This window comes from Bos javanicus, chromosome X (assembly GCF_032452875.1).
Source record: "Bos javanicus breed banteng chromosome X, ARS-OSU_banteng_1.0, whole genome shotgun sequence".
In the NCBI taxonomy this organism is placed as follows: Eukaryota; Metazoa; Chordata; class Mammalia; order Artiodactyla; family Bovidae; genus Bos; species Bos javanicus.
The window spans coordinates 113,056,276-113,071,153 of NC_083897.1; the positions used below are offsets into that span (position 1 = coordinate 113,056,276).

The 14,878-nt window shown below is 38.7% G+C and overlaps 1 protein-coding gene across 9 annotated transcripts in view; it reads left to right on the top strand.

The window, feature by feature from the left end:
* The window catches only part of DMD (dystrophin), a 2,228,404-nt gene that overhangs the window by 627,358 nt on the left and 1,586,168 nt on the right, over nucleotides 1-14,878 (top strand). For all 9 annotated transcript variants that reach the window (XM_061410475.1, XM_061410469.1, XM_061410467.1 and 6 more), the window contains one exon: nucleotides 444-625. In XM_061410475.1, the coding sequence (XP_061266459.1) occupies nucleotides 444-625 (182 nt within the window). The remainder of the gene's footprint in view (nucleotides 1-443; nucleotides 626-14,878) is intronic.

The window sequence follows — 14,878 nt, forward strand, 5'->3', positions numbered from 1 at the left end:
TAGGAATATGAAAGGCCAGCTCCTTTGTCTTGGGCCAAGGTCAATGCTGATGATAGAACTTACACTCCAGAGTACCTAGGGGATATCAGGCTGCACTACGCCCTCAGTCGGAAACTTCTCCTGGGATGACACACTTGCTTGGCCTCCTCCCGTCCCCTTTCCTGTTTCCTGCTGCTTCTGCTCCCTTGCAGATCTTACCGGGGATCTTTTTCTTGATAAATCACTAGCATATAAGTCCTGATCTCAGGCTCTGCTTCTGCAGAAGGTGACCTGAGCTACTAATATCCATTAATTCATATTATAAACAGTATTGAATTTACTTTTACTGGGAATAAACTTTAACTGGGCTACAAATTTAAAATTGTGAAAAAAAAAAAAGAGAGATTCAAAACCATAATGATTCCCATAATATGTTGACTCTTATCACCTTCTTTCTTTGTCAGGGATACATGATGGATTTGACATCCCATCAGGGACGGGTTGGCAATGTTCTCCAATTGGGGAGTCAGCTGATTGGGTCAGGGAAATTATCAGAAGATGAAGAAACTGAAGTGCAAGAACAAATGAATCTTCTAAATTCAAGATGGGAATGCCTCAGGGTAGCTAGCATGGAAAAACAAAGCAAGTAAGTCTGTTTTTAATTTCTATAAGTAGCAAGTTTTAGAGTCTTAATAGTATCTTGTTGCAGTCCCTTGCTTAAGTTAGGATTCTCAGTTTTTTCCTAAAGTACACTACTCCTCTTCAGGGGCATTTTGGTTAGGTTTTCATGTCCATTACATTGTGGTTTTCACTTTTGTAATTGAAGCGGAGCTATTGGAGAGAAGGACCACTATCTCTAGAACTGTACTTTAAAGGTCGCTGAATTTGTTGTCATAGTTAATATTTTCCAAGCTTTCCCCTAAAATTACAATGTGAATATAGAAGGCATGGAAGTTTGCACAGGAAATCATGCACATAAAATCACATATTAGGTACAGTTGACAGGAAACTTCTCTTCTGAAGGAAAAGCTCTTGAAATATTTAATATTTCAAGTTTATGGAAATCCTCTTGAAAAAAGTTTCTCATCTGTATCTGGAAATCCTTCTTCAAGTACTTGCATGTGAATTATCTTAAAATATATATTGACTTAATAAAAAAATGTTCAGACATTTTTGAAAATGGCATATTTCTTGTAAAGGTAACAAGTGAATCTCATCGTTTTAGATGTGTTGCTTTGATTTATTTTGTTAGGTGTGTGTATTCATATAGAGCTTATTGAGATAAGTTGATTTATTTTTAAATGAAAAGAAATGAAGTGCCAACTGTGGATTTGAATACATTAAGCTAAAGAAATTGTCCAAGTGTCTTAAGTTTACTTAGCTATTATTTATGAAGATTAAATCCTTTAAAAGAGGACCAAAGAAACTCATTGGGTATGCTGGGAGGATTGTTATCCTAGTACTAAATTATTGTGTGATAATGGGGAGGGGAAAAGCACATTTTTAAGCTCATGTATTTTGAACAAATAAATAAAGCATATATAAGATAGAGTTTTCACAAATATTGGTATTCACAACCAGGAGATACTGGTCTATACATATTGACGTTTTCCCCAGCTGTGATCATTTGGAGGATTGCAACAAATTCTAGAGGTGAGAAGTGTAATGGCTGTATTATAACTATTAACTCTCCTCCCACCCATGCCCAGGCTTCCCTGATAGTTCAGTTGGTAAAGAATCTGCCTGCAATGCAGGAGACTCCAGTTCAAGTCCTGTGTCAGGAAGATCCACTGGAGAAGGGATAGGCTACCCACTCCAGTATTCTTGGGCTTTCCTTGTGGCTCGGGTGGTAGAGAATCTGCCTGCAATGCGGGAGACCTGGGTCCAATCCCTGGGTTGGGAAGATCCCCTGGAGAAAGGAAAGGCTACCCACTCCAGTATTCTGGCCTGGAGTCACAGAGAGTTGGACATGACGGAGCAACTTTCATTTTCACTTTCTGTCCAAGCCCAAGGCTCAACTAGTTTAAGCCACCCATTTTTCATCATAGATCATGATAGAGAGCCTCCTACTTGTGGTCATATGCCAGCATTCTTCAGGTCATGACTTTGGTTTGCACCCATTTGTGCAACTTAAACAGAGTAACCTTAGGTAAAATTTGTAAGTCTTTAACATCCTAGTTCCTGCTTCACTGACTATCCCGTAGTGGTACCACTGTCTTTTCCTTCTTGCTTTCTGTTTTCCCATCTTCTTCTGGAGGCTAAATACATTCTTGTTCCTCATTCTCTTTTTTCAATAGGGCTAACTATATGGGATTAATTATTCATACAAACAGTTAATTAATTGCATCTTCAAACTGAGTGGAGAAAAGGTGGATTCAGCCTACAATTAAAACCCCAAGTTTTTAATCTGCTATTATACCATTTAAAAATTGTTTAATTAAAAAAATACCTTGTTAAAGAGGTATCTACCATTAGATGATGAATGACAGCACACACACTTACATGGATGAGACCATGTACACACACACGTGTGTGTGTAATTTGCTCACACCTGTCCCACTAGAGGATGAGAAACCTAAAATGGCAACATCACTAAGCTAAGAGTGTCAGACTTTTTTGGGGGGGCTCCAAAATCACTGCAGATGGTGACTGCAGCCATGAACTTAAAAGACTTTTACTCCTTGGAAGGAAAGTTATGAGCAACCTAGATAGCATATTCAAAAGCAGAGACATTACTTTGCCAACAAAAGTCCATCTAGTCAAGGCTATGGTTTTTCCAGTGGTCATGTATGGATGTGAGAGTCAGACTGTGAAAAAAACTGAGTGCCAAAGAATTGATGCTTTTGAACTGTGGTGTTGGAGAAGACTCTTGAGAGTCCCTTGGACTGCAAGGAGATCCAACCAGTCCATCCTAAAGATCAGTCCTGGGTGTTCTTTGGAAGGAATGATGCTAAAGCTGAAACTCTAGTACTTTGGCCACCTCATGCAAAGAGTTGACTCATTGGAAAAGACTCTGATGCTGGGAGGGATTAGGGGCAGGAGGAGAAGGTGACGACAGAGGATGAAATGGCTGGATGGCATCACTGACTCGATGGATGTGAGTTTGAGTGAACTCCGGGAGATGGTGATGGACAGGGAGGCCTGGCATGCTGCGATTCTTGGGGTAGCAAAGAGTCAGACACGACTGAGCGAGTGAACTGAACTGAAGATTGACATCAAAAATAGTTTGCCCTTAGGGAAGTTTTAAGGACTTTGGTTGGTATTTAAGCTTTTAAAATGATTAACAAGAAGGTAAGGGCAGCCTCTTAGCTGGCATAGTTTTGCTAAGACATAGTTTTTTAAAATGAGACACTAATGTGTAAATGCTTGTAGCATATCAACTAGTCTGGACAATTTGTTGAGGTACACATACACAAAGTATTATTTAAGACAAGCAAATTCAGAAATCTCTTGTAAGTTTGTAAATAACAGTCTTACATACCACTTTCACTAACTTTGTGGATTTTCATGAATAAAATTCTAAAGGTGATTAGCCATTATTCAAACTATCCTAGACCTGAATTTTGATAGATTTTTTAGAGGAAACAAAAAGCTGATTATCAAAATAGGATGTTGTCAATATTTAAAAAAATAATTTTAGATCCTATTTAATCCTTTAGTACATTGCTACCTGTTCAGTTTATACTTTCATGGCCATGTTGATGATTAGCTTCAATTTGGAGCATTACCTGTTATTTCCATTCATATGATTACTTAGGAGTAGGAAAGCATAGTAGACTGATAACAATCAAAAATGAATTATTCCACACCTTTCAGTTTGTTCCTCCAAAGAAAGAAAGTGTATGGATAGATATAGTCAAAATCCATTTTCCCTGCCTAAGCATAGATTTAGGGAGAGAGAACGATAATTAAGGTATAATACTTAGATGAGATATAACCGAAGCCAGCTATAATTCTAAAGTTGTTGTCTTATTCAGTCAGTTCAGTTCAGTTCAGTCACTCATTCACGTCCAGCTCTTTGTGACCCCATGGACTGCAGCACGCCAGGCTTCACTGTTCATTACCAATGCCCAGAGTTTGCTCAAATGCATGTCCATCGAGTTGGTGATGCCAACAAGCCATCTCATCCTCTGTTGTAACCTTCTCCTCTCACCTTCAATCTTTCCCAGCATCAGGGTCTTTTCAAATGAGTCAGTTCTTTGCATCAGGTGGCCAAAGTATTGGCGTTTCAGCTTCAGCATCAGTCCTTCCAATGAATATTCAGGACTGATTTCCTTTAGGATAGACTGGTTGGATCTTCTTGCTGTCCAAGGGACTCAAGAGTCTTCCCCAACACCACAGTTCAAAAGCATCAGTTCTTTGGCACTCAGCTTTCTTTATAGTCCAACTGTCACATCCATACATAACTGCTGGAAAAACCATAGCTTTGACTAGATGAACCTTTGTTGGCAAAGTAATGTCTCTGCTTTTTAAAACACTGTCTAGGTTGGTCATAGCTTTTCTTCCAAGGACTAAGCGTCTTTTAATTTCATGGCTGCAGTCACCATCTAAAGTGATTTTGGAGTTCAAGACAATAAAGTCTTGTCACTGTTTTCATTGTTTCCCCATCTATTTGCCATGAAGTGATGGGACCAGATGCCATGATCTGGTCTTACTACAAAAGTAAAAATAAATAAATAAAATGGCTGGGAATGCAGATAATCTGATAACTAAAATCTATGAATATTTATACTTGTCAATTTTTAGCTTCATATAAGAGCATGTCTATGTACTATCATCAAATGACATTTTATATATATTCATTGGGATGTATTACTGTATATATCAGGTTTCCCAGGTGTCGCTCATGGTAAAGAATTCACCTGCCAGTGCAGGAGACACAGAGACTTGGGTTCAATCCCTGAGTCAGAGGGTTTGATCCCTGGGTGAGGAATATCCTCTGAAGTAGGAAATGGCAGCCCACTCCAGTATTCTTGCCTGAAAAATCCCATGGGTAGAGGAGCCTGGTGGGCTAACTACAGTTCAGGGGTTGAGTTCACTCAGTCACATTCAACTGAGTGACCACGTATGTAACAGGCATATATGTATGTAGGTATCTGTATCTACATCTATGTATGTATCTATATCTGCATCTATTATATACACATGAATGTTAATAATAATATTAATAAATATTAGTGGAGTGCCTCAAAATACCATCTACATTTCAAGGCACTGGGCATACAGTAATGAATACAAAAGGCAAGGTTCCAGAAGCTCTACAGTGTCTCACATCCAGTAAAACTAAAAAAAAAAAAAAAGAAAGAAAAAAGAAAAATATCAGATAGGAATATGCTTTTTGAAGAGGTTAAAAGTTAGTGTGATAGAGCCTGAGGGGCCTCTTTTGCCTGTGTGACCCAGGAATGTTGTGTCTGGGGTGGTGCCATTTAATTTCAAATTTGAATGACAAGGAGGAGTCACCATTTGCAGATCAAGAGGAAGTATACTTCACACAGAGGGAAAAGCTCATGCAGGGGCCCTAAAATAGGGACACTCTGGCTTGTTAGAGAAACCAACAGGCAGTTTGTGGCTGGAGAGTTGCAGGAGGGAAGATTAGATAGCTGAGGTACGAGATGGGGTTGAAATCTATCAATGGGTAGGGGTCTTGTCATGTATGGCAGTGTCAGGGTAAAATCAAGGACTTTAGGATCTAGCATAAACGTGACAAAAAGTCATCAGAAGGTTTTAAGTAGGGGAAAAACAGGTAAAGAAAATATTGGTAATGCCACTGGAAGAAGACAGGACCATTGTAATACCAGTATCAGGTAAGAGATAATATTGACAGTATCTCTTACTATTACTTTCCTGATACTAGCCCAGGTAAAAGGTGCTAGTATCTTATGCCAGGGCGTGCTTGTAATCATACATGTGTTTACTCTATGATCTTACCCCAGTCACTAATGTATAAACCATTTGTGATGTGTTTATTTTCCTTTTTGCCTTTCTAACAGTCAAGACTCCGCCTCCCCACCCCAGGAAATAGGCATCCTTGCCTCATACATACAGATGCTACCTTTATACAAGGTTGTATCTAGGGGGTTTATCCTATAAGCCATTAACAATTTCCAAGCAAAATGAGAAGTTTTAAAAACACAGAGGTAACAAAATGCTCTCATTTCCCACTTAAGCTCAGTCTACTCTTATTTTCCTAAGGGATAAGGTCTCCCTTTCTCCAACTCCTATTTATGTGAACTAGGTGAGATACTTCCCCTCTGTGGTACTCAGTTACTGATTGCTGACACACCTCTAAAAGATACTGGCCAAGATAGGGTGTAAAAAGTAGATTGTGGACATGAAATTATTATGAAGTATAAAGAATGATCATCATTACAAATGACTAGCCATGGGTTAATTATTTGAACCATACTATGTAGCTATGCCTATGTGAAAGTGTTAGTCTCTCAGTTGTGTCCAACTCTGCAACCTCATGGAGTGTATGTAGCCTGCCAGGCTCCTCTGTCCGTGGGATTTCCCAGGCAAGGATACTGGAGTAGGTAGCATTTCCCTTCTCCAGGGGATTTTCCCTACCCAGGGATTGAACCCAGGTCTCCTGCACTGCAGGCAGATTCTTAACCATCTGAGCCATCAGGGAATATATATATATATTTAAGCAAAAGTGAAATATATATATATATATATATTTATAAATATATATATTTCACTTTTCCCCCTCTAGCTTGTTCTAGTTGCCTTGCTCGTTTTTTCAGAAAGGACTTGTTTGTGGATGTTTTCTCTGGGTGAAAGGGACCATGAGCAGGGTGATTAAAATTATATTTGAAATTATAATTTGATTATTGAAACATTTAAAAATATTCCTTGCAAAGGAATATAAGTAAAAAACATAAACATATAGATGCTTCTTCTGTTCTCCCTGTTTTATTCTGTTCTCATTTGATTCTTATTAATTTCTTTTCTCTCCAATTCTGATGTCTTTGTGAACATGAATTCATAATGAGATAATGAAGCAAAAGCTAATATAATAAAGAACTTTTTAAAGACACTTCTAGCCGCTACTACTTTGGCACAAACATGCTACTGTTGGTCAGTTATCAATCTTTAACAGTGATTATGAGATTGAAATGAAAGAACTAAGTTCCATTGATTGCATAATTAAAAGAATTAAGACGAGACAGTATCTGTTGACATGCTCGAGTTGGAACCTTCAGATGAGTAGGCAAAATGATTTTTGTTTTGTTTCATTTTTATGCTGCAGAATAGCCTTTGGGTGGTGGGAGGTGAGGGAGAGAGAAGAAAAAGGCAAAACTTCCCACTGTCGAAGGACAAGAAGACTATTGGCATAGGGACAACAGAAGATTTTCTTCTCTACGAATAAACTAATTAATTTGATTGAAAAATGCAACCTGCAGAGAGCAAAAGAGATTTACTGACATTTCTACAAGGACTCATAAAGATAAGCACAGCAAGTTCCATCAACTTCTCTGATAACTGTGGTTAGGACATGCAGGGGGAAACTAAAACCTTTGTGATGATGAGAGAAGAAAAATGAAGGAAAGTCAGTAAGGAGGCCAAGTGAAGTTATGTTCTGGTTTTATATCAGCAGGAGGAGAGATATGAATAGTATCTGGGTGAAAATATAAACCATGACATGGGAAATAATTGTGAATCACCGTCAACACTTTGACTGGAGAGAAAAATATGTCTAACAACGATGGCTCATCTTTTTTTATTTTCCTTTTAAATTTCTGTTCCAACCTGGAAATGAGATAACATATGTGAGAGTAAATAGAGTAAAAGAGGTAAACAAGTAGCTGGGTTGTTTTCTCCCAAGTGAAGTGACTAACACACGGCGCATATGAATATCTGAATGGATAGATCAATGAATGAAAGTGTTAAAGTTAAGTTCTGTTAAATGAATTCACTGCAGTGAACTTTTTCGCAGAGTAGTCTCTTACTTGCCATTATATAACACTGTTTCATGAATTCATTTTTTTCTAATTATATTACAATTAGAATTCCTTGCAGATCAAGGTAGTTCAAGAACCACTAGCAACAACATCACCTGAGACCTAGTTTAAAATGCAGACTCTCAGGCCTCACACTGCATGATCAGAATCTACAATTTAATGAGATCTCAGGTGATTCCTAAGCCCCCAATTTTTCTATCAACTGAGGTGGGCTAAATGTATTAACTACTTTCTCAGAAACTCCCAAAATGGTACTGGTGATGTTTCATTCAGTACTCAAATGTTGCCATCATCTCTCATGGGTCATTGATAAAATAGCAAGATTCTTGTGAAAGAATATGCAATATAAAATGTGAGAGTATTGACAATTCATTGGTGGCCTAATTAACAGTTATTAGCATATAGTAATTTGATCAGGTTCAAATCAATATGATGGTCTATGACAACCTTTTTTGTAAACAATACTCAGTTAAAATGTGGACACAACTTGTTCCAATAATATAAAGTATGTGACTCTCATAGTTTAAATTATGAGTAGGAAAGGCAAATCTCTGGAATTCATAGAAATGAGAGTCAAGCATAACATTTTTTGGAACAGTGCTTTTTCACAGAGATAAATAATGGTGATTAGAAATTAAGCTTAATTATTCATTCATCTAACAATTCTTATCTCCTACATTCCCTGCACTGTTATAGATACTGGGGAATTATTAGTGGACAAAATAGACTAAATCTTTGTCTTATTGAGCATGCCTTCTTCATGGGAGGAGACAGTTGAAAAATATGTAAAATATGTATATCATTGGAGAAGGAAATGGCAACACACTCCAATAGTCTTGCCTAGAAAATCCCATGGACAGAGGAGCCTAGTGGGCTACAGTCCAGGGAGTCACAAAGAGTCGGACATGACTTGGTGACTAAAAAACAACAACATGTATGCCATAGCACATGGCTTTAAATGATGGAAAAGGAAAAAAAAAAAAAAAGCAGGGGATAGATTTAGAGAATGACCCATTGAATTACTGTGCATACTTGGTCAGTTAGGGAAGGCCTCCCTCTTAAGGTAATATTTAAGGGGAGGCCTGATCACAGGGAGGGAACAGCCATGCTGATGGCTATGGCAAAGGAAAGCGAATATAAAGATTCCAAGGCAGGAGTGAGCTAGGCATGTTTGAGAAACAATGTGCCAGGTAAAATTATACCATTCTCATTTATGGCTGAAACAAAAATGATGCTAATTAAATCAGTGAACTATCTTAACACGAGCACATTTAATGGAAGCTGATGTTTTTATATTAATTCTGATGTTTCTGATTAGAAAAGTATATACATTTTTGTACTATATCTTCTTATATTTGATAATTGATACCATTTATGCATTCAAGCAATATTTATCATGTGTCTAGTGTGTGCCAGATATTATAGAGTGACATAATTTTTGAAGTTGAGAGTGAGCTTCTACTGTCGTACAAATGATTATGATCTCAGAATGTCACCATACCTCATTTTCACTAGAGATAATTTAAACAGGTTTCTAATCATTGTATTTGAGTCCTCCTTGGTTTGTGATGACATCTGGGAGTTTCATCACTCACTTTGTAAGTATTGAATCAGGAAGATTGAATTGAGTGTCTCTATAATGTATTTGCCACAAGAATCTTTTGTATCCAGCCATGCAGCTTCTTTATTATGTTCCTGTTACTGTTTTGAATGTAAACGTGCAAAATGCAAATGAATGTGTTTGCATTTTTAACTTTAATTTTGCTCTGTATAGTTGAAGAATGTCAATAATTAAACTGTTGTTGAGCTTTATGGATGGAGGGATAACATAGATCAGTATTTTGAAAACTGTGTATTTATGTTTCACAGAATCCTTTTAAACACAGTACTATTTTTCAACTCCATTTTGTGGGAAAATAAATACTAATACACGTTTGATTTTGAGGGAGTGTGGATACTCTCATTTCTGTTGAAAGGCAAACTTTGCAGGCGAGTTCTTTCTAAAATATTTCCTGTGAGGCTGTTGAATTAAGACTGTGGTCTCCAAGACCAGGTTGCAAGGTGTAATAGAATGGTAATGATGAGAATTAGTGGGAGCTTTGGGAAAATGTGTATGACCTGGTCTCTGTGCTTTCTCCCCTGACCCAAGATATCAGTGCACCTATTGGTGGGAGTGCTGATGTTGTAGAGAAGAGAATGAGCATTCATTTTGGTGGGAAAAAAAGAAACCCTTCATAGGATTCTGTTAGACTTTTATCTGCCATTCATTCTCCGTTGGAAATTCCTGCTATTCCAGTGCCTAAGATTTAGAGACAGAAAACCACTGACCAGTGTCAGATTTTGCAAGTGGGTCTTTTTTAAGGTGCCATTGGGACTTGGAGGAGAGAGGATGGATTTTTTTGAGGCAAGGAGGTGCAGGGCAGATGGAGGGATTAACCACCTGCAAAAATGCTGGTGATAGACTTGAAATGTAGGGAACTGGCTGAGATTGGTGATGGAGACAGTGGCAGTAGAGGGGGTAGGGTAGAGGTCACAGTGGTGGTGAGTCTTATGCGTTTGGGGTCTCTATTTTATTGGATCCTTAGTTTTGAGCTTTATGTTTCACAGGGCATTCAGTGAGCTTTGAGAAATGCTCAAAACTGTGAGAATTGAAAAATATGGATGTGCTTCATATAGCCCATTCATTACTGCCATATGACAGAAAGCCTTTATGTGTTTGTACATGTGTTACTGAAACTTTTCTTTAAATTTACCACTATTGCATTTCTATTTTAAAGCAATGTTTGCTTTTTTGGCCAGGGGTTTATCAGGTTTTCTGATTCATACATTTAATGGAACATTACAAATGTTTAAAATGTCTGGCCATTCATTTTCCCTTGTCACCTTATGTTTGATTGAAATTGGGTCTCAAAGTGTATTGGGGTTTCTATCATTAATGGAGACCTCATGCTAAAGGATTTGACTCTCCTCATTTAAGTGAGAAAAAAGAGTAAAATGATCTGTTAATGACAAAAATTGAGAAAATCCTACTAACTGACCTTTTATTTTTCTGTTTTTCCTTCTTGATAATCACTGACATAAATGAAATGAGGAATAGATTTAAAAGTTATCTCTAAAAATGAAGTAACATTAGTAAAGGTATGTCTTGTGCTGTGTGCTCAGTTGTGTCCGACTCTTTGCAACCCCATAGACTGTAGCCCACCAGGCTCCTCTTTCTGTGGGATTCTCCAGGCAAGAATACTGGAGTGGGTTGCCATTTCCTCCTTCAAGGGATCTTCCTGATAAGGAAGCAAACCCATGTCTGTTGCTTCTCCTGCATTGGCAAGTGGATTCTTACCACTAGTGCCACCTGGACAGCATGATGGTGAAGCAGACCCCAGGGCCACAATGCCCAATTCCCATCCCCCACCCCCCATTGCTTGCCTTTTGACTCAGGTAAACCTTTGTTTACCCATCTGTAAATTGGGGCTAATAGTATTTCCTGTATCGTTAGGATTGATGGTAATACCTCTATTGTCTGGCAAACCTAGACAACATATTAAAAAGCAGAGATATCACTTTACTGGCAAAGGTCCATATAGTCAAAGCTATGGTTTTTCCAGTAGTCATGTACAGATGTGAGAGTTGGAACATAAGGAAGGCTGAGCACCGAAGAATTGATGCTTTTGAACTGTGGTGTTGGAGAAGACTCTTGAGAGTCCCTTGGGCTGCAAGGAGATCAAACCAGTCCATTCTAAAGGAAATCAACCCTGGATATTCATTGGAAGGACTGATTCTGAAGCTCCAATACTTTAGCCACCTGATGGGTACAGACGACTCATTGGAAAAGACCCTAACGCTGGGAAAGATTGAAGACAGGAGGAGAAAGGAACTACAGAGGATGAGATGGTTGGATGACATCATCGACTCAGTGGACATGAGTTTGAGCAAGCTCCGGGAGATGGTGAAGGACAGGGAAGCCTGACATGCTATACTCCATGGGATCACAAAGAGACAGACACAACTGAGCAACTGAACAACAAGAGCAGATCTAGAATAGAAACTGCTTCCCTAGTAGCTCAGTTGGTAAAGAATCTGCCTGCAATGCAGGAGACCCTGGTTCAATTCCTGGGTCATGAAGATCCCTTGAAGAAGAGATAGGCTACCCACTCAAGTATTCTTGGGCTTCCTGATGGCTCAGCTGGTAAGAAATCTGCTGGTAATGACAGACCTGAGTTTGATCCCTGGGCTGGGAAAATCCCCTGGAGAAAGGAAAGGCTACCAACTCCAGTATTCTGGCCTGGAGAATTCCATGGACTGTATAATCCATGGGGTCACAAAGAGCAACTTTCACCTTCACTGAATGTCATGACTGAGCAACTTTCACTTTCTACTGGGCACTACTGATTAGGGAATAAATGCTTCCCCCAAGTCCAGCAGAGTCTCTGTGAAGCAAATCCTATGTTTGCGTTGATCTCTTTTCTGTTCATGAAGGTGATGTTCCTGCAGTGGATGTGAGGTGGGAGACAGACCTCCATATACAAATATTTGAAAATGGTATTCCTTAAGGTGCTTTTTCGGAGAAGGCAATGGCAACTCACTCCAGTACTCTTGCCTGGAAAATCCCATGGATGGAGGAGCCTGGTAGGCTGCAGTCCATGGGGTCACTAGGAGTCAGACACGACTGAGCGACTTCACTTTAACTTTCATACATTGGAGAAGGAAATGGCAACCCACTCCAGTGCTCTTGCCTGGAGAATCCCAGGGACGGGGGAGCCTGGTGGGCTGCTGTCTATGGGGTCGCACAGAGTTGGACACGACTGAAGCAACTTAGCAGCAGCAGCAAGGTGCTTTTTACTGCCCCTAACAAATAACCAGACTCAAAGTGGTTTGCAGCATTGCTTCCTGAAGTGTGATCCATGCACTAGGACCATTGGCATCCCCTGGACATTTGCTAGAAATGAAGAATCTCAGCCACCTCCTCAGACCCCCTGAGTTAAAATCCATGAGGACATAGTCCCAGGTGACTCATATGCACATTAAAATTTGGGAAGCACTGGTTAAAGCCATTATCTATCATCTTATATTACAATAAATCTACAGTTGGAGTGACTCCAAACCATTCAGTCTGTGACTCAGTTGTGTCCTCAGAGTTGCAAGCTCTTTCCATGTATTGGCCTCACTGGTCTCCATCTGTCCTCAGGTACTTTTACAGTGGGAGGCTGGCTGCAGCAGTTCGTCCTGTCATATCCTGACATGCTTCTGTCTCTAGACTTTGTCAGGACTGTCTTCTGTCTGAAGCTATTTTATTCCAATTCAGCTGCTTCCTCTCTCGAGTGCCAGTCATATATTTATGCTCCATTCTCCCTTTGATTTTTATGTCCCTTTCTAAATAACCACTTGAAAACCATAAAATGAAACCAAGAAAAATGCAAAATCTTTCCTTGCCTGTGGGTGGTAGATTTTTATTTTATGAATTTGATAAATTTCCCTAATTTATTTTCATCTTGAGAATGTTAGTTGGAAATGTAGACTTTCTCATTTTCACAGTGTTTTCAGTTGAACAGAACGAAAGTATCATTTTTACAGAATAAAAACCTCAAACACCAGCAACTTCATATGACCCAACCTAGTATAACGTTTTATCAATAAAGAAGGAAATGATTCAAGGTTAAGAGCACAGACCTGGGTCACAGCTTAGTATTTATATACTGACTTACATGTCACTGAGATACATTGAGCAAGTTCTTTAACCTTTCCAAGTCTCAGTGTCCTCAGAATTGAAATACCAGTATTAACTACTTCATTAAGTGATAATGAGGACCAAATGTAATCTTTAAGTGTTTTTCAAACCAAGTTAATTATGCTCCACTTTCACAATTTCTCCTATCTCTGCACTTGTCTTTATCATTATATATTTAATACTTTTCCTTAAAATAGTAAATTTTTACTTAATTTTAGTTGATTTTTCATCCTAAGCGATATGATCTCTTATATGCATTAAAATCGCATATATGCACACTGTATATAAATATGTATGTATATATACACACATAAGCTCATTGTGTGTACACACACACACACACACACACACACACACACACACACTAAGACATCCCCCAAGAGGATGGAATGATGCTGTTGTTTCAAGTGACCACACTTTGAGAACCATTGGTCTAGAGAGGAAAAGCAGGATTTCTTTGGCTGGGATACAGTGATGTGACTGTACCAGTCATTAAAATATTGAACCACACAGGCTGCACACTGAGTGTCCCCATACACCATTTTCCACCCAACCATGCCAGCCCCTCTTCCAAGAACCTTCAGCTCCATATTTTTACATTCCACCTATAAAAGATGCAATACCTGAGAAAGCACTTTTTGGTACATCCATTCTTAGTGGATAGTCTCTGAGTCTAGGTTCATAAGGCGAAATCACTGTTAAACATAAAAGGTTACTTGAGGTTCAGACTTCACATTTTCAGGCAGAGCTCAAGAAATTTCCCAGAACTCATGGGTTAGTGTCAGGTATGACATTGTATGGCTCTCCCACACCTTATATCATCAAACGCCTTCCTGATCCTCTAATGCCTTAGAAAATTTGCACAGGTGATTCCTTCTATTTAGAAAGTGTTTACCCCATCCTCTTCACTACCTCCTCAAGACTTTAGAGTTATTCAAATATTAGTGCTTCAGAAAAGTCTTTCCTTACGTCATGAACTCAATTCAGTTACTTTCATTTCATAGCATGATCTCAATTACAATTAATTAATGGCCTCAGGAGCTATATATTATCTGTGACCCCCATTCAGAAGGTAAGCTCCATGACTGTAAAGGTCTTTGTCGCTTCACCATTCGTAGTATCTAAGTACTCAGTAATTCTACATTTAATAAGTATATGACTCAGTTCTTCAAGTCTCAACTCTCAGGTTCTGTGTTGTGTAATGACATCATTC